General features: G+C 37.7%; 1 protein-coding gene across 2 annotated transcripts; it reads left to right on the top strand.

Moving 5' to 3' along the window:
• The first annotated feature begins 3,522 nt into the window (after nucleotides 1-3,522).
• shprh (SNF2 histone linker PHD RING helicase) lies at nucleotides 3,523-20,545 on the top strand. Of its 2 annotated transcripts, none has more exons than XR_007925975.1 (30): nucleotides 3,523-3,661; nucleotides 4,206-4,799; nucleotides 4,914-5,043; nucleotides 5,556-5,774; nucleotides 5,881-5,959; nucleotides 6,102-6,252; nucleotides 6,974-7,070; nucleotides 8,236-8,492; nucleotides 8,755-9,381; nucleotides 10,107-10,358; nucleotides 10,490-10,568; nucleotides 10,777-10,940; nucleotides 11,031-11,287; nucleotides 11,388-11,509; nucleotides 11,608-11,696; nucleotides 11,784-11,876; nucleotides 11,975-12,082; nucleotides 12,173-12,315; nucleotides 12,426-12,599; nucleotides 12,943-13,005; nucleotides 13,615-13,840; nucleotides 13,920-14,057; nucleotides 14,150-14,251; nucleotides 15,008-15,079; nucleotides 15,158-15,346; nucleotides 15,510-15,602; nucleotides 15,690-15,776; nucleotides 17,711-17,992; nucleotides 18,081-18,161; nucleotides 19,515-20,545. XR_007925975.1 is itself a non-coding variant. In XM_051868509.1 (30 exons), exons 2-30 carry the CDS (start codon nucleotides 4,215-4,217, stop codon nucleotides 19,609-19,611), a joined length of 4,953 nt encoding a protein of 1,650 aa, XP_051724469.1. In that variant the 5' UTR covers nucleotides 3,523-3,661; nucleotides 4,206-4,214; the 3' UTR covers nucleotides 19,612-20,545. The 2 variants fall into 2 exon arrangements, 1 of the variants encoding a protein (XP_051724469.1); XM_051868509.1 differs by having other exon boundaries at nucleotides 17,711-17,889.
• Nucleotides 20,546-20,612: the final 67 nt, after the last annotated feature.

Below are 20,612 nucleotides of genomic sequence, written 5' to 3' on the forward strand. Positions count from 1 at the left end.
ACAGATATCTGTAGAGCTGCGGGCTGGGCGACACCTAACATGTTCACTAGATTCTATAGCCTTCGTGTAGAACTGGTATCTTCCCTTGTACTTGCTTCCAGCAGCCGGTAGACGCGAAGAGCCCGTTCTAGTGTCGGCTTGCAATGCCACTCCCGCCCACTGGGCCGGATACGTGCATCCTTTTACTCCAGTCAAGTTCCCCGCTTGGCGAACCCTGTCGAGTTCCTCCGCCTCCCCCTTCGGCTCGGACATTGCAGAGTGTCTGATGCCAGGCCAAACCTCCGTCACTGATGTTGACATTTGGCTGGGTGCCATATGTCGTGACTCCTCCACGTGAGTGGTCCCATGTGTGTATTTGTCCACGGTCAACTTCCCACGGTGAGCCTGTGTCTTTCCCTTAGCAGAGCCAGCTCTGCTGTCACCTGTCAGATGAGTCTCCCCCTATTCAGGTGGAGCCATCCCAGGGACTCCATATGCGTACTGCCCATGGCCAGTCCATATGTGTATTCTCCACGTAAATTCCTCCCCTGCAGGGTAGGTAGTGGTCTTCGCAGCGTCCCCTATGGGTTCGCTTCCCCAGTGTAGTCTAGTTTACTTAGTGGGTATTTCGGAACAGCAGTAGACTCTCTCGGCGTAAGCTCGCCCCCTTCCCTGTCCCATTGGTGCGCTGGGTGGCTAGAGCTTGCGCTGGGCACTGGAAGGGGTTCATAACTGTGGCACTTTATTTGGGATCCCAATTCGCCAGTCACTACTGACGTACGTCGAACGTGACCGACTGAAAGGGAATGTCTCGGTTACATATGTAACCCTCATTCCCTGAAGGAGGGAACGGAGACGTACGTCCCGTCGCCACAGTTTCTGTACCCTCGCTGCAGTGCAGACTAGGTTGTCTCCTCAGCGAAAAACAGAGTGTGATTGCATCTGCTCCCCTATTTATACCACCTGGGGGGGGGGCGGTGCACATTATGCAAATATTGCACGCCAACTCCATTGGCCTGTTTTAGTTCACTCGAAGCTGATAGGGCTCTCTAGCTATATCCCAATTCGTCGGTCACTACTGACGTAAGTCTCCGTTTCCTCCTTCAGAGAACGAGGGTTACATACGTAACCGAGAAGATTTCAGTAAGCTACTGTGTCTTTCAACATATTTTCTATATTTTTATATGTTTCATTCTGCAAAGAGGAAAAGATGATCGCGTTCACTCACGATCCATGACAAGTGACAGCTGTTCAAGATGAAAACTGAAAAGTGACGCAGTCTTTGTTCAACTTTCTTTTCATAATATAAATAATTGCATAGCCTAGGCCTATTTACTTACCCTGTAAGTTTGTAATCAGAAGCTGCCTTATCATTAAAATATAAAAATAAAAATGATGGGTAGCCTATGACAGATTTTTTACTGCCCATCAAAAGCAACCTCTGAGATATATATATATATATATATATATATATATATATATACATATATACATATAAAACCATACAAAACCATACCACTTTTGAAAGTGGCAATTTTATCGGGTTGAGGTCAGGACTCTGTGCAGGCCAGTCAAGTTCCTCCACACCAAACTCACTCATCCATGTCTTTATGGACCTTGCTTTGTGTACTGCTTTGTGTACAGTCATGTTGGAACAGGAAGGGGCCATCCCCAAACTGTTCCCACAAAGTTGGAAGCATGAAATTGTCCAAAATGTCTTGGTATGCTGAAGCATTAAGAGTTCCTTTCACTGGAACTAAGGGGCCAAGCCCAACCCCTGAAAAACAACACCACACCATAATCCCCCCTCCACCAAACTTTACACATTAGGCACAATGCAGTCAGACAAGAACCGTTCTCCTGGCAACCGCCAAACCCAGACTTGTCCATCGGATTGCCAGACAGAGAAGCGTGATTCGTCACTCCAGAGAACACGTCTCCACTGCTCTAGAGTCCAGTGGCGGCGTGCTTTACACCACTGAATCCAATGCTTTGCATTGCACTTGGTGATGTAAGGCTTGGATACAGCTACTCAGCCATGGAAACCCATTCCATGAAGCTCTCTACACACTGTTCTTGAGCTAATCTGAAGGCCACATGAAGTTTGGAGGTCTGTAGCTATTGACTCTGCAGAAAGTTGGCGACTTCTGCGCACTGTGTGCCTCAGCATGCGCTGACCCTGCTCTGTGATTTTACGTGGCCTAGCACTTTGTGGCTGAGTTGCTGTTGTTCCCAATTGCTTCCACTTTGTTATGATACCACTAACAGTTGACCGTGGAATATTTAGTAGTGAGGAAAATTCATGAATGGACTTATTGCACAGGTGGCAACCTATCACGGTACCACACTTGAATTCACTGAGCTCCTGAGAGTGACCCATTCTTTCACAAATGTTTGTAGAAGCAGTCTGCATGCCTAGGTGCTTGATTTTATACACCTGTGGCCATGGAAGTGATTGGAACACCTGAATTCAAAGATTTGGAGGGGTGTCCCAAAACTTTTGGCAATATAGTCTGTCTGTCTGTCTGTCTATCTATCAAACTAAATCTATCTATCTATATATCTGTCTGTCCTTATTTATTGTATTTATTTATTTCAGTTTATAATGATTTGTAATAATTACCTTTCAATTTCCTATCATTTATGTCATTTTGTCATCATTTTATTGGATTATTTGTGCCCTACTGCTGCATAGGAATGCTATTTTGTCCTTTTTGAAACTGAGCCAGACAGTGTTTACTTCTTTATTAATGGAATAAAACACTAATTTCATCTATTTAAGCCAATCTTTAAAATAATTGCTGGAGGTTTGTCATTTTGTAAACGCATTAACACCATAGACTTAGACTCCCTGTGTTCTACTACCAGTCACTTTTGTGAACGGACATAAAACCCATTTTTTCATGGACTTTTCGATAATTTTTTTACATTATTGACATTGATTGTTTAATATCCTTACAAATACCATACGAATTCATATATGTCATCTCTGGAAAAAATTTGGGATTAAACGTGTTAATTATGACAGGTTTATACTGGGTTGATAATGAAAATTAAAAATCAAATACAAATTAGTTTTAATTTGATTTTTGATACAGTTCATGCTTCCCCGAATGAGGAAATGAAATTGCATTTGAGCATTTGATTTATCATTTGAGCAGCTGTTTTTAAACTTTGATTTATTATTTGATCTTTTTAAGCATTTGAATTTTCATTTGAATTTTGTTAGGAAAAAACTTCCATACTGCAGCTCAACAAACCAATGTCTAATACTAAGAATTCTGTTTACAAAGTAAACAATTTAGCAAAATATTCAACAAGACGTGAATACATATCTGCAGAAGACTACACTACATCCATCATAATTAGCCTACGGATTATAATAATTCAATTTCCACGTGACCCATTTTTTCCAAACCAAATACATTATATCTACCTAAATGTATATGAAATATGACTAAGAAGACTCCTATACTTCGCTGTAAAATGCTGTTTAACGCCATCTAGTGTTTGAGATATTACAGTGCAGTGGCATTGTTTTGGTTCAGACTGACGTCGCTTCCTGTATTTTAAATATGGCGGATAAACGCATGAGAATGTCCCGCTGGTTTTGGAGCTTATAAAAGTTATTTTATGACATTTATTTGCGGCTGATAAGAACACATCCCAAAGCAAAACAAAGGTACATTTCGACTGCTGATGAAGCGGTATACTGATAGTCTGTAATCTGCATCGTTTGACTTAATGAATGGAATATATCATTTCAATTCTGATATTGTTTATTTACACTGACATTCTACAGAATTGTTTTCAGTTGACCTTTTTTTTAATATAAAAATCATGTATTTGTATATTTACCAAGTAAGTAGATTAGTGCAGTAACATCGATCTGTTACCACAATTGGTTGTGTGCATAATTTAAATAGAATTATAGCTACAGTCTGACATATTGCAGTGTAATATAGTGCAGAATATGTGATTCTGTAAAGGAGAGACTGTGTAGTTTTGTAACGGTAAGATTTTGTTTAAACATCTGTAGATTCGTGTATTTATTTGCACTGTTTTAAAAATTGCCATAATACCCATATATTTCTGCTTCAAATTAAAGTGGTATACAAATCTGCTCATGCTTGCTGTTGCATTTAGTCTCATTTAATTTGAAGTATTTGAATTCAAAATGGTAAATAAATAGGATAATTAAACTTTGTGTCATTACATTTCTGCAGGTTTCCACTATGAGCAGCAGGAGGAAACGCGCGCCGCCGGTGCGCATGGACGAGGAGGCCAAGAGGAGAGTGGAGTGGAATATGCTTGAAGATCGGAGAAATGAAGGAGATTGTGAAGACATTCAGGAGTCAATCCCAGCACCGTCAGACAGCTGTCAACCTGGACCAGTGATTGAGAGCAGCCAGGAAGAGGAAAGCCAGTGTTTTATATCTTCTGCAGGCACAGAAGAAGGACCATCAGAAGAGCATCCAAGCTGCTCCATAAAGGATTCTCTTCCTGATACCATAGAACTGAATGTCATGCCTCTTTCTGCTCTCGAACAGGGATGGAATGCGCTGATTGGAGAGTTTAACCTGTATCCAAAGATTCCTTTTGTGCTTGGAGACGATTCCTTCTGCCTGCAGCAAACAGGTGACACACTAACTTTGAGACTGAATAGTGATGAATTGGAGGTTGAGACGGGCAGAAGTGATCCTGTCTGTCCTGTGCCGATTGAATGTTCCTTTGGTGGAAAATTGTTGGAGGATCTGGATTGGCTACAAAAGAGAAAGGTCATTAAATTGTGCCATGCTTCAGGAGATGTATCAGTGAAGGTGTGTATTTCAAAATCATAAGAATTAAGCGGGATTGTGATTTCAATACTCTAATCATTAAAACATAACATTAACAAATCACTGTGTTTTCTCTCCATTTGCTTTTTTGAACAGCTGAAAATTTTTCTTCTCGAATCCGGGTTGGGCAGACCAGAATTCCTCAGTGAAGGAAATGGGCGCATTAAAAAAGCCAGTCAGCTTCTGCAGAAATTAATGGAATTGTTTCATGACTTCGTCATCCCTGGTAATCTTAAATATCATTTTAATATGCCATCAATTAGATTCTCAGCAAAAAGTGTAGCGGGAATGCTAGGGGGTCTGTAAAAGATGTTTAGAGAAAAATTGCAAAAAAAGAAAAAAAATCAAGATGAATATAAATAAATATTAATCAGCAAAAATTTGATTCAATCAAACTTAGAAAATTAGATAAATAAATAAGTAAATACAGTACTGTAACAGTAAAGTACTATAATGACGTAAAAATGTAATAACATAACTTAATAGAATCTAAATATTCTCCAAATAATATTTTAGACACATTTTAAATATGTCTTTATGCAGGAAACTATATAGATGCCTTTTAATCTCGCCTGTTAAACTCAATTGTTTTTAAAAACTGCGACAAGCTGAAATGATCGCCAAATGGCAAAATATGATGCAGATTCTGTGCATAGACATTAATTAGAAAAAATATCCTGTAATATTCTTTTATGATTTGACTTTATTCCATTGTGATTTCATTTTTTGGGTCAATAGAGGTGATGGAGAATGAAGAGGAGGAGTGTGACACTGATCTGGAGCGTCAGAACGTTGAGGAGCTGTACGATCATGTTAGACACCTCCACCAGACAGAAGCAGTGGAGCAGAGCTTCGACGTCCAGCACCCTGGCCTCATACCTGTGCTGAGACCCTATCAGAGTCAGGCGGTCAGCTGGATGCTGAGGAGAGAGAAGTACAAAAGCAGCACCACTCAAGGTCCAGATGTGTTTTTCAAAGGGTTTATCATCATCATCTTTGCTGTATGTCAGCGCATGAAAAGAATTCTCATTACTAATTTACAGTGTTTGTATTCCTTGCACAGAGCAAAGGTTGCATTTTCTTTGGAGGGAAATGGTCACGATTTGTGGCAAAAAACTCTTTTACAATCCCTACACCGGATGGTAAGAGTATTTTCTACTTGGAGCAAAATATACTGAAACTGTAGTTAAAACAGATGTGCATGAAATATCCAATAATATATCATTTAGTTTTGTTGAGCAGTCATGCAAGTCATTGTTCTAATTACCCTGACCTCAATCACAGCTTGATCCGAGAGTTTCCTCTTGCTGGTGTGGACTGGCCTGGCGGGATCCTTGCTGATGAGATGGGGCTTGGGAAAACCGTGGAAGTACTGGCCCTTATTCTGTGTAACACCCGGCAAAACCTGGAGCACGGGGTTCTCACTTTACCTGTGGTCAGTTTACAATTACATGTGCCCTTAAGTGCGTGCAAATTAGTTTACAGAAAAAGCTCTGTAGTATTGTAATTTCAGTAACACTTTACAATAAGGTTCCAATATTTGATGCATTAACTAACATTAACTACAAATATGAGCAATACATTTGGTACAGCATATAGTCGTCTTTGTTAACGATAAAAAAATGCAACTGTTCTTTGTTAGTTCATGTTAGCTCATGTCCAACTTTTGATTTTAATAATGTATTAGTATATTTACATTAGAAATTAACATTAACTAAAATTAATAAATGCTTTAGAAGTATTTTTCATTGTTAGTTCATGTTAACTAATATGGGGGGCGCACAAGTACTGCAGGGGGGAAAAAGGGAAATTGCAACGTCGTTCTAGTGCGTGAATAGCGGTTGATGCTCTGTCTTTATAAAGAGGCATTGAATGCCAATGCCAATTCCACTGAATCGTTCTTCTTCAGATCGCTGACTTCTGAACTAGCCATCTAAACAAGCCTGACATAGAAGTTCCTCACCATAGAAAGACAGATTTTTTTAAAAAATAAAGGTGGGGCGCGACTGAAAAAGTTTGAGAACCACTAAATTATGTTAACAAATGGAACCTTTTTGTAAAGTGTTCCCAGAATTTTCTAATAACTGGCAACGGACAATGAAATATTTCTTTGGCTTTCCAGAAATGCAATTTTTTTGTGTCTCTGTCCTCTCCAGGGACGATCTGTGAATTACTTTGTCCCTCCTCCACCATTAGAGAGACAACGAACCATTAAACATGAGGTGAGACCCAAGGAGAAGATCATTTATCCAGGTAAAATGTTTTTAGAAACGTTTCATTTTACCAAATTTGATTTAACCAAATAGGACAAGTTCCTGGATCAACATCCTGATTAGTCCTGGAGCAGCATTCATATCAGCTATTTTTGGGGTAGGGAAAATATTTTAAATTAAAGGATTAGTTCACTTCAGAATTAAAATGTCCTGATAATTTACTCACCTCTATGTCATCCAAGATGTTTATGTCTTTCTTTCTTCAGTCGAAAAGAAAAGATGGTTTTTGAGGAAAACATTCCAGGATTTTTCTCCATATAGTGGACTTCAACAGCTACTAACGGGTTGAAGGTCCAAATTGCAGTTTAAATGCAGCTTCAAAGGGCTCTACATGATCCCAGATGAGGAATAAGAGTCTTATCTAGCGAAACAATCAGTCATTTTCTAAAAAAAATTAAAAATATATATACTTTTTAATCACAAATGCTCGTCTTTCACTAGCTCTGAGATGCTCCACGCATTACGTAATCATGTTGGAAAGGTCACGTGTGACGTAGACGGTAGTACACGTTTACAAAGCGAATGTGCAAAAACTAAGTCAAATGGCCTTTACAAAAAAAAAGTTAAAACAACTCTGTCAGACAGTTTTGAAATTAGAGGAGAAAATGAGATGGAGTTCTTCATCCTACCTCGGTACTTCAGCCTACGTCATGCGTGACCTTTCCCACGTGATTACGTAATGCGTGGCGCATCGCAGAGCAGTGCAAGACGAGCATTTGTGGTTAAAACATTTATAATTTTTATTTATTTTTATTTTTTTTTTTTAGAAAATGTCCAATCATTTTGCTAGATAAGACCCTTATTTCTCAGCTGGGATCGTTTAGAGCCCTTTGAAGCTGCATTGAAATTGCATTTGGGACCTTCAACCCATTGGTAGCCTTTGAAGTCCACTGTATGGAGAAAATTTCTGGAATGTTTTCCTCAAAAACCATCATTTCTTTTCGACTGAAGAAAGAAAGACATAAAAATCTTGGATGACATGGGGGTGAGTAAATTATCAGGAAATTTTAATTCTGAAGTGAACTAATTCTTTAACATGTCATAGGTTAGATAATGTTATTCAAGTACCAGCTAAGGTTGTTGATCCAAGAACAACATCTATTTGCATAAATAAGTTATTGCATTCACTTCCTCGCTCTTTTCAGCTGTTCGTGAGATGCTGTTGACTGCGATCAAGGAAATGAAGGTTGGGAAAGGAGCGTCAATCAATGCCATTTTTGCATATTTACGGACCATGTACAAGTACGACACCCTAAAGAACCGTAACCACATAAAGAAAATCTTGACCAAACTCATTAGTGAGAACATTGTGGAACAGATCAAAGGACGAGGGCTAGCAGGATCCTTCAAACTGGGGAAGAACTACAAAGAAAAGAAGAAGAAGCCCGCCGCTCATCGAACTGTGTGTAATTTTCACTTCTTCTATAGAGTTTTAAATTTTTATTTGGTGTATTAAAAATATAGATTTTTTTATTTAAGTATACATTATTATTATTATTGATGTTATTTAATGAGTTAGCTTAATAGTTAGCTTTTTAATTAAAAATATTTTTATTATTTTTTGTCATTTTATTGTGTAGTATCAATTTCATAAAACAAATAACATTCTTTAAATGTGTAGAATGGAGCATGCACTTTTTTCATGTTTTGTACTATTTTTGCAGAAATCTTTTGACAAGGCCACTCCAAGGAGAACATCTCGTCGAGTTTCTTCTCAGGATAAAGAGGCATCGCTGACCTCTTATACCACAGCTTCAGATTCTGAAGACAATGTTGAACCTCCTCTCCTGACAGAGGAACTGAAGTGTGAGCCAGATTCCCTTCTGGACGCAGAGAATCCACAACAGAAGACGTCAGTAGACATCACAGATGAAGATGATAAAGAAACCGCAGACAAACCCCAACATAAAATGACAAAAAACATCCATATCGAGAGTACTGAATCAGATCTTACACAAAACTTAAAGCCTGAACTCGAAACCCCAACTAGAGCGTCTGTGATCCCGTTTAATACTTCAGATTACCGCTTCGAGTGCATCTGTGGAGAGCTTGGGTTGGTGGACTATAAGCCACGGGTTCAGTGCCTCAATTGTCTGCTGTGGCAGCATGCAGAGTGTGTCAACTACAAAGAGGAGAACCTAGAAACCACTCCGTTTTATTGCCCTCATTGCCTGGTGGCAATGACACCTGTGTCTACTGGAGCCACTCTTATCATCTCACCCAGCTCCATCTGTCACCAATGGGTGGATGAAATTAACCGGCACATTCATACTTCCTCCCTTAGAGTGCTGGTAAGGACCAACTAGAGAGCAACTACTACTACTATTTAGTTAGTTTAACCAGTAGTGGGGACCTTGATTCTTTTTGATCACATTGTTTATTTAAAAGACTTAAAGGGATAGTTTACCCAAAGATAAAAATTCTGTCATCATTTACTCACCCTCAAGTTGTTCCAAAGCTGTATGAATTTCTTTCTTCTGCTGGTTACCCATATTTATTTTTGGGTGAACTATCCCTTTAAGGCCTGTTCTAACCAAGAACGATAAGTTATAAAGATAACTATAATAACTATGTGTTTATTATAAGCACACGCTGCAGTTTTGTCATCTGCCCACTTTAAGTGCTCACTCTCTTTAAAGTCGAGTGGATTCTGATTATTGCTCATCAGCTGGAAGAAAACGGTCTGAAATGATTCCAATGATATTTTTCCTTTATATCGTTATAGTATCATAGAACTCGAACTATCATTCAAACTTTATAGTTATCATTACAGTTATCGTCCTTGGTGTGAACGGGCCTTTATCCTCTGTTAAATGTGGCATGAAACGGAAGCTGTCTTTTCTTCTCTATTCTGACATGTATATCTGAGTGAAATGGTTTCCCGAACAAGAAAAAATGTAGTGCATAAAACATTTATTTATATTTAATACTGCAGTATTCCTTAAAAAAAAAAAAACAAAAAAAAAAACAAGAATTGTCTATTTTGATTTCATGGTGACTTGAAACTTGTTTTTAGGTGTATCAGGGTGTGAAGAGACATGGTTTCATCCAGCCCCACATTCTGGCGGAGCAGGATGTGGTCATCACCACTTACGATGTGCTGCGCACTGAACTCAATTACGTCGACATCCCCCACAGCAACAGCAAAGACGGCCGTCGATTCCGCAACCAGAAGCGCTACATGGCCATACCGAGCCCTTTAGTGGCCGTGGAGTGGTGGCGTGTCTGCTTGGATGAAGCTCAGATGGTGGAGTGCACCACAGCTAAGGTGATCACATCAATGTCACATTAATATTACTGATATTTATCTTGTTCATTTTTAATCTCAGAGATAGCACAATCAGAGAACAGCTTCATTTAGAAAGGCAAGGATGTTAATTTTTATAAAAATCTATTCAGGCAGCAGAGATGGCTTTGCGTCTCACATCTGTTAATCGTTGGTGTGTCAGTGGAACACCTGTGCAGAGAGGTTTGGAAGGTGAGCAGAATTAATATTTCATTCAAAAAATATCTTGATATGTATATATACATACACACTACCGTTCAGAAAAACAGTTTGGTACTTCCTTAAATTTCCAGAGTAATAGTACAAATTAATGTGTAAAAACTGATTACCTAAAAGGGAAATTTTTAGACAGTTTTATTATGTGATGATAATTGTTTTTGGTTTATATGTCATCTTTTAGACTTGTATGGTCTTGTCCTGTTTTTGGGAGTTGATCCCTATTGGGTGAAGTACTGGTGGGACCAGTTACTCTATCGCCCGTACCGCCACGGCAATACAGGACCACTCTACAATGTCATTGGTCAATTACTGTGGCGATCTGCCAAAAAAGATGTCATTGATCAGGTTAGCAGGTTAACTTTTTGACTTTAATGATCTAATCTTAACCAGCATCTTATCAGTGCTTTAATTTGGCATCATATACTTCATTTTCAGATCCAAATCCCCCCTCAAACAGAAGAGATCCACTGGCTTAACTTCTCCCCAGTAGAAGGACACTTTTACCACCGTCAGCATGAGGTTTGCTCCCAGGATGCTCTTGTAAAGCTAAGAAAGATCTCTGACTGGTCACTAAAGTTGGGTAGTTTGGACCGACGTACCGTCTCTACCATATTATACCCTCTCCTGCGTCTACGTCAGGCCTGCTGCCACCCGCAAGCTGTCAGAGGAGAATTTCTGCCCCTCCAGAAGAGGTACTTAGAAAAGATTTTAGATGCAGTTGATCAATTTTTTTGGGCAATGAAGTGATCTGGTTAATTACGTCCACATTGATTTGTTTGTTTCCTGTTTAAGCACAATGACAATGGAGGAATTGTTGAAGTCATTGCAGAAGAAATGTCGGGTGGAGTGTGAAGAAGCCCACAGGCAGCTGGTGTGTGCTCTAAATGGTCTGGCTGGCATCCACATCATTAGAGGTATTGTGAGCCTCATTTCTGAACATCTACAGTATTTATGTACCTGTATCTGCCTCAACTGCTGTTGACATTACTGAACGGTTTCCTGTCCTTGCCAGGAGAGTTTGCAGATGCAGCAGAGATGTACAGGGAAGTGTTGCGATCATCTGAAGAACATAAAGCAAGACTGAAAACTGATTCCCTTCAGGTAAATCATTCCAGTTCAACTTCCATCCATCCGTGCAATTTGTTGTTGCTTCTTAACGGTTTTTTTTTTTTTTTGTCTCAAATACAGAGGCTTCATGCAACCCATAATCTGATGGAGCTTCTAAATGCAAAGCATCCTGGGATTCCTCCAACCCTGAGAGATGACAGTCTCAAAGAAGAGGTTGGGTAATCGATCATAGGTTTAAATATAATATATTTTTTATTAAGACAATTAGTTCAGTTTGCTACCATTTCTAGCTCCATGTGTTTTCATCCCAGGCTGAGCAGCTGAAGCAGCATTACATGGCAAAGGTGAATTCTGAGGTTTCTGAAGCACATCAGAACCTGCAACCTGTTCTTCAGCACATTAAAGAGCTAAAACGCAAGGTAAAAGCTGTTATTGTTGAGCTAATTTTTTTTTTCAGTTGAGTTTTATTTATGCAGTTTAATAATTGATAATTGTGTGCTTTGTCCTAGGTGAACCTTCGCTCTCCCTGGTGGCTGGATGTCATACAGCAGGCCATTCAGTACTCCATGGATGACGACCTGGTGGGTCGCATCCAAAATGAGCTCACTTGCAGCTATAAACAACAAGCCAACAAGCTTTCATTGGCAGACAAGTAATCTAGCATCCATTCACTTGACAGATTAGTCAGATTTTTTTGCAGACATAACTTTTTTTTTTTGATGCATAAAAAAATACTATTCAACAAACATGTCTTATTCATAGGTTTCGAGATGCTCGTGGTCTTCAGTTTTTGCTCAGCACTCAAATGGATGATTTGATGAAATCACAGAAAACGGTCCAGGATGCTGTAAAGAAGCTGGAGGGGCCGCCATCTCAGCAAGTCATCGAGGAAGCGACACTTTGCCACCTGCGACCTGTTCGTCTGCCACTGAACAAGTAAAATCTTTTTAATGTTTATAGGTGAAGTGCATACTTTATATTACAGTACCAGGACCAAACTGAATTGAAAAAAAAAAAACTGTTACCAAACAGTGTGATTTAAAAATCCACTTGTGAATATGGATGAATTGAATGTACTAAATTTTTCATTGCACATTATATAACAATAATGCATTGCTAAGTAATATATGTTTTATAATTATCATTGTTTTTGCATTTTTTGGTTTGGAGCTTCTAGTGTTTAGGAAATTACACATTTCACCTTAAATGTCCTATTTGAAGATTGTTGTAATTGTTCATCTTGAATTTAAAATTTGTTCTTTTATTATTCGTCCCATAGCTGTGTGTTTTGCAAAGCTGATGAACTTTTTACGGACTATGAATCAAAACTGTTCTCTCACACGTAAGTTATAATATCATGTTAAATCAATATATCATTAGATATTGAATGTGCAATTTATGATATTTCACCAAGAAATGAAAGTTCTATCGCCATTTACCCTCATGTCGTTCCAAACCTGCATGAGTTTTCTTTCTTTTGTAGAACACAAAGGAGATGTGTAGCAGAATGCTTTCAAAAAAGCACAATAAAAGTATCATATGACGGAATGCACTATATTCCAGTTCATCTAAACCAATAAAAGAAAGTCATATGGGTTTCTAAAGACATTTGGGTAAACTGTTCTTTTAAAACACTATACGCATAAAGTATAGTCAGTAATTATTTTTTGGAAACTCTTAACAATAAGGTTTCATTTGTTAACTTTAACTACATTCGTGAACATGAACTAACAATGAACAATACTTCTACAGCATTTATTAATCTTAGTTAATGTTAATTTCTACGTTCACTGTGAACTAACATAAAAAAACCAAAAACATTAACAAAGGTTAACAAATGCTGTAAAAATATATTTCTCATAGTTAGTTCATGTAAAATAATGCATTAAATAATGTTAACAAATGAGACCTTATTGTAAAGTGTTATATTTTTTTAATGCATTCTGGGCAGAGTAAAGGGGCAGACAGCCATCTTTGAGGAGATGATTGAAGATGAGGATGGTCTGGTAGATGACAGACTCCCCACGACCAGTCGGGGGTTGTGGGCGGCCAGTGAGACAGAACGGGCCCTTAAAGCCATCCTGTCCTTCGCCAAAGTCCGCCGCATAGAGTCTGGCCTTATAGAGGAGGGAAGCTCCTTCATGGAGCTCTTTGAGTCCTGGAAGAAAGAATATAAGGTTTGCGATAATTTTCATGATGAATGATGAATGTCTTCATCAAAATGCCCGACTCACAGACCATCTTGTGCTTTTTCAGCTGCTGCATGAGTACTGGATGTCACTGCGGGATCATGTGTCAGCCATAGATGAGCTGGGCATGGCCACCGAAAGGATGCGTGTGCGGTTACCTGATGAGCCCAAACCCAAAGTGCTGCATATCATAGAACCTCACGAGGTGATGATGACAAAAAGAATTCCATCTGTAATGCTAAATGTGGTTTAAGAAAAGTAAGAACCATTAGTTTGTCTCTATTTACATGTGAACAGGTGGAGCAGAACAGGATAAAGCTGCTTAATGATAGGGCAGTGGCCAAATCACAACTGCAAAAAAAGCTTGGGCAGTTTCTCTATCTCACAAACCTGGAAAAGGTAAAAGGTCTTTCTCACTTTAAAGGAAACTTTTAGTAGCATTTTTACACAGAGTTCACCAATTTTCACACTTTTCTGATCCTTGGAGCTAAGTATTTTTTTGCTACTGTACCTTTAAGAGTTCCACCTTAAGGCAAGATGCAACAGACAAAACCATGTTTTTTTTTTTTTCATGCTCTGTTCAATTTTGAGTCTTTTTAGGGCTTTTTTGCTTCCGTAACATGTCTTCTTTCAGACTAGTAAAATAAAAACATCAAAAATACACATTTTAGTGTTGATTTTTATTACACTTTATCTATTTGCATCTGTAGATTTAAATTATAATACATATATTTAAAGGCCTTTTTTCCTGGCTTTTGGCAGTATTTTTGATTTTTCAGAAAGTTTGTAATACAAAACAATTGTCTGGTGAAAGTTTGGTGATACCTATCAGTTCCCCTATTCACCTGCAGTGTCGTGTCTTAAAGATATAGTACAAAACCTCTGTCATGACTGGCTGAACTTTTTGCATGTGAAATGAGTAGTAATGTCTCTAGATTAGCTTCTACAAAAGTTCCTGGTAGATTAGGGATGATATTTTACTTTACATTGTGAATGCGAGCCTGTCTACACTGTCTAGATTCAAACTTTTAAAAGAGCAGGAAAAATCCTGTTTTGCATAATATATCCTCTTTAAGACCCAGTGTACTTGTAGTACTGTATAGATAAATGAAACTGACGCGTTTGATGTAGTAATTCATGTATTGATTGATTCAGTCTCAGGATAAGTCCACTGGCGGTCTGAATCCAGAACCATGCCCAATCTGTGCTCGACCGTTGGGTCAGGAGGTAAAATAAAAACAAAAATGAATTTGTCTAGTGTATATATGTATGTATATACTCTGAACATGTGTTTTTGATTGATAGTGGGCCGTACTGACCTGTGGACACTGTTTCTGTAACGGGTGCATCGCCATCATCGTGGAGCAGTACAGCGTTGGCAATCGACGGAGAGCTATAAAGTGCGCCATATGCCGACAAACCACTTCACATTCAGAGATTTCATATGTGTTCACCACTCAGAGTGCCCACCAGGGGCAGGACATCCCTGTGAAGGTCAGAGGCAATTCCTGCTATATTTAGGCTTTTAAAATGTTTTTTTTTTTTTACAATGCAGGTAAAATACAATTTTACTTACTGCGATGAAACACTGATGTGTCACTTTTTCAGGCAGGTCCGATATAATTTTTGGCATCTCTGTAATCTCTTTACCCTGTAGGGTAGCCACTCCACGAAGGTCGAGGCTGTGGTTCGAGTCCTAAAGAAAATCCAGATGACCAACCCGGGAGCCAAGTCTCTTGTGTTCTCCACGGTAACGCTCTCATTAAATGAGTTACTACTTCAAAAAGCAGACTACAGCTCTTAACCTTTAACCTTACATTTATGCCTCGTCTCTCAGTGGCAGGGCGTCCTGGATATCATTGCAAAAGCCCTTTTCGACAACAACATGGAGTTTGCACAGATCAACGGAATTCACAAATTTCAGGTTTGTGTTGAATATGATGACAATGTAACAATAAAACGTTAGTCTTTTATGAAGGTTAGTCTTTTATGACTTTTTTCCTTTACTTTTTGTAATTACTAAAATATCTCATTATAAAACGGGGTAGATCCAACACTAAAATGAGCCATGTTTGATAAATGTAATCCTTTCTGTTGCCTTCAATTACCCAGTGTTTTTTTAAAAAAACACTGGGTTTATTGATTTTATTTGTGTGTTCGTTTGTTTGGTTATAAATGAGGCGCAAAAGTCTGTAAATTAAATGAGTCAATTTTAATTCGTCCTGGTTTTTGAAAATGTTTTTTTTTTTAAATATCTGTTTTTAAGTATCTGTTTTTAAATTTTTTTTTTATATATATATATATATATTTTTTTTTTTTTTTTTTTTTTTTTTTTTTTTTAATACAGTTGCAAGAAAAAGTATGTGAACCACTTGCGGAATCTGTGAAAATGTGAATAATTTTAACAAAATAAGAGAGATCATACAAAATGCATATTACTTTTTTGTTTAGTACTGTCCTGAGTAAGATATTTTACATAAAAGATGTTTATATCTAGTCGAAAAGCAATAAAAATAGCTGAATTTATTAAAATGACCCCACTCAAAAGTATGTGAACCATTGATTCTTAATACTGTGTGTGGTTACCTGGATGATCCACGACTGTTTTTTTGTTTTGTGATGGTTGTTCAGGAGTCTCTTGTTTGTTCTGAGCAGTTAAACTGAGCTCTGTTCTTCAGAAAAATCCTCCAGGTCCTGCAGATTCTTCAGTTTTCAAGGATTTTTTGCATATTTGAACCCTTTCTAGCAGTGACTGTATGATTTTGAGATCCGTCTTTTTACACTGAGGACAACTGAGGGACTCAAACACAACTATTAAAAAAGGTTCAAACATTCACTGATGCTCCAGAAGGAAACACGATGTATTAAGAGCCGGGAGGTGAAAACTTTTGAATTTGAAGATCAAGGTAAATTGTACTTAATTTTTCTTCCGGGAAGCATGCAAGTATCTTCTTTTGCTTCCGAAGGGCAGTACTACATGAAAAACAATGATATTTCAACAAAATAAGAATAATTGATACATCTTCATCCTTTTCAAAAGTTTTTGAGTCCCAGATCTCAAAATCATACAGTCACTGCAGGAAAGGGTTCAAATATGCAAAAAATCCTTGAAAACTGAAGAATCTGCAGGACCTGGAGGATTTTTCTGAAGAACAGAGCTCAGTTTAACTGTTCAGAACAAACAAGAGACTCATGAACAACCATCACAAAACAAAAACACAGTCATGGATCATCCAGGTAACCACACACAGTATTAAGAATCAATGGTTCACATACTTTTGAGTGGGGTCATTTTAATAAATTCAGCTATTTTTTATTGCTTTTCGACTAGATATAAACATCTTTTATGTAAAATATCTTACTCAGGGCAGTACTAAACAAAAAATAATATGCATTTTGTATGATCTCTCTTATTTTGTTAAAATTATTCACATTTTCACAGATTCTGCAAGTGGTTCACATACTTTTTCTTGAAACTGTATATATATATATTAAATATGCTATTAATTTAATTAATTGATTTCAAACAAAACTGGAAAAAAAATTTATTTTAGAACTGTTTTTTGAAAAGTAATTTTGTGCTAATATACTTTATTTACTTATTAATTTATGCATTTATTTCAGATGAGACAAACAAAACTCTGAAAATTAAATGAATCGATTTTGAAACTGATGAAAAGTACTGTTAGTTGAGTACAGTTAATGGTTGATGACAATAAACTTAAAATGGACAAATTTTATCCAAATAATCGGACTCGTTGATTATCCGTAGTTACCACTGCACTTCTTTAACCACAAAGCTGTCTCCTCATAATGCATATAAAATGTGAAATGTTGATTGGGGCATTCATTTTTTAGGAGAACCTGAGTGCTTTTAAATACGAGGATAAGATCAACATCTTGCTGTTGCCACTGCACACGGGCTCAAACGGGTTGAACATCATCGAGGCCACACATGTGCTGCTGGTGGAGCCCATCCTAAACCCCGCCCATGAGCTGCAGGCCATTGGAAGAGTGCATCGGATTGGCCAGACCAAGTAGGCATCAACCATGTTCAGCCTGCTCCAATACAAGTTGCTCACATGAGTTTGAATCACAGCATTTCTCTTGTATCAATAAAATGGCACAAATTCCAAAAAGGTTTTTGCATATTTAAACATATTTAGAAAAAACAATGAGGCCTGTGTGATGTTTACAGATTATTCAATTTTTTTAATAAATTTTACAGACCCACATTTGTTCATCGGTTTCTGATCAAGTCCACCATTGAGGAGCGAATGCAAGCCATGCTAAAAACAGCAGAAAAGAGGTGAGTCCTTGACACACAAGGAGGGTATTTTAAATAAATAGTCCTTGAAATCCAAATTTTAGTGCCTTTTAATCTATGCATATTTAACCCTCTATAACCATCCTCATACAAGTGCACTGTTAGAAGTTCCACCTTTTTAAATATGTCCCATTCCAATTCCTTGGTTGAAAAGGAAATATGTCAACACAGTAAGGAAAACTGCATTTGTCAAGCCACTTAATGGGATCTTTAAATCAATCTACGAGTAATTGTACTCTTAAAGGGATAGTTCACCCTATACAAGTATGAAGTAATCATTTACTCACCCTGGTATTGTTCTAATGCTGTATACCCTTCTTTCTTTTATGGACCACAAAAGGAGAATTTATTAAAAATGTCCCGCTCATGCTCGTCCATACAATGGCAGTGAATAGCGACCAACATCAAGCTTTTTAAAAAAAAAAAGATGCAAAAGTATCACAGAATGATCCCATGTGACACGTGCCATATATTCCAAGTGTTCTGGGGGTATACGATAGGGTTTGGTGAAAAACAAACCAAACTTTAATGTATTATTTAATTAATATTACTTATACATTAATACATAAACTTGGCCGTTGGCCTTCTCTGCACACCTGTACAATGTGCGCATTCGTAAGTCTCTGTTAGCACCGCAGTTCACTCCGTATCTCCCAGAAAAAGCACACAAGTTGTGAGAAATCAAGATTAACAAAAACGTGACATACCTCCTTCTCTGAGGTGAATATATCCGTTTTATTCGTCATAAGTTATCGCGTTTACATCTATCAACTGTCATTTTGACTGTCGTCAGAGTTCCGGTCCTGTGATATTTGACTCGGTGAAGATAGTACACGGATAATTTTTGGGGGATTTCTAGGCGTTGTTTCATGTCGTGCTTTTGTTAATCTTGATTTCTCAAAACTTGTGTGCCTTTTCTCGGTGATACTGAGCTAATAGAGTTACTAATAGAGTTACTGCAGCGCTAATGGAGTTATATGAACGCGCACTTCGCCAAACCCTATTGTATACCCCCAGAACACTTGGAATATATGACACGTCGCGTGGAATCATTTGATAATTTTGCGTCGTCTTTAAAAAGCTTGATTTTGGTCGCTATTTACTTAAATAGGCGAGCACAAGCGGGACAGTTTTATTTTTTTTTAATTCTCCTTTTGTGGTCCATAAAAGAAAGAAGGGTGTACGGCATTAGAAATGCACCAGGGTAAGTAAATGACAACTTAATTTTCATTTTAGGGTGAACTGTCCTTTAAGTCTTCTGTACATTTGCATTGTTTTTTTGCTTTGTTTACTGAAAATGACCTTGACTAATCTGTCTCAAATCAACATCTTCAGTCATAGCTCCACGTCCATGAAGCATTCGGAGGCCTCCGTATTTACAGTGGCAGATCTGGCCGAGCTGTTCACAGAGGATAGCGAGGCTCTTGAGTAAATGTCTCTTTAGACCCATCAGTCCAGAGGCCAGTAATGTGAACACTACACTAACACCAGCCAGGAGACAAGCTGCCCACTGCTCTCCAGCACTCCAATATGTTTGCTTTGCACATTCCCCTTTCTATACGGTCTATCTCATGGTGTAATTTATTCATTATACTCAATGTGGAAAAGAAAATGATTTAATGTATCAGTCTTGTATCTGTTTTCTAGATTGATTGATAGTGGGTGCAATTTTTATTAATACCTTGTTGTGCATAAATAAATGTTTTTTAATAATGATTAATGATCCGTATTTAAATTAGAATACATTTCTAATGTTAAACATGCTGTACAGTGGATTAGTTTTATCATTAGCACTCATGTATTTGTGATTAATTGAACAAACATTTTATAAGAAGCCCACTGTAATCACAGTCTGTCAATCTGTACTGTAAAGTTGATAAAACACAACATGTGACATTTTATTGGAAATATGCACTTGTTTTATTTTTAATCTAAATGCATTGTATGGGATTTTCCATTGTTTAAGAAGGAAATAGTTTGACTTTACAGCACTAATCTTTGTCGGAGTGTCTTCCGTTCAGATGCTCCATTTAGTGGATTGTCTGTGTAAAGTTGTAGCAGACCATTTTGAACATTTATCTGGTGCTATTTGCAAGACAAAAGACACCTGATTCAGTGTCTGTAAAACTCATCCAATAAAGAGCCCTTGTAAAAAGTAAAAACAGAAAGTAAAAGGGAAAAAAAAGAGACTTTCTTTGTCTTGGAAATACCATGTACAAAGACAGAGAAACTGAATTCTTTCTGTTAAGCTGTGTTAAAAAACTTTATAACATCTTTCACATCAGTTTGTGATAACCAAAATACAGTCTTACACATTTTCAAATGGACGAAAATTACCAATAAATTTCCTGTTTACAAAAAGAGAAGCATTTTTATTGTATATTTCCATTGTGCAGTTTTCCAATGTAATTTTCTCTCTCAGGGAAATATGCT

This window comes from Ctenopharyngodon idella, chromosome 17 (assembly GCF_019924925.1).
Source record: "Ctenopharyngodon idella isolate HZGC_01 chromosome 17, HZGC01, whole genome shotgun sequence".
NCBI classification, from domain to species: domain Eukaryota; kingdom Metazoa; phylum Chordata; class Actinopteri; order Cypriniformes; family Xenocyprididae; genus Ctenopharyngodon; species Ctenopharyngodon idella.

Bases quoted from the DNA above. Each gene is read 5' to 3' on its own strand.
- shprh (XM_051868509.1), top strand. From the start codon at position 4,215: ATGAGCAGCAGGAGGAAACGCGCGCCGCCGGTGCGCATGGACGAGGAG. The intron at 5,775-5,880 runs GTCCAGATGTGT...TTCCTTGCACAG, and splicing joins CAAAAGCAGCACCACTCAAG to AGCAAAGGTTGCATTTTCTT. The intron at 6,253-6,973 runs GTCAGTTTACAA...TGTCCTCTCCAG, and splicing joins GGGTTCTCACTTTACCTGTG to GGACGATCTGTGAATTACTT.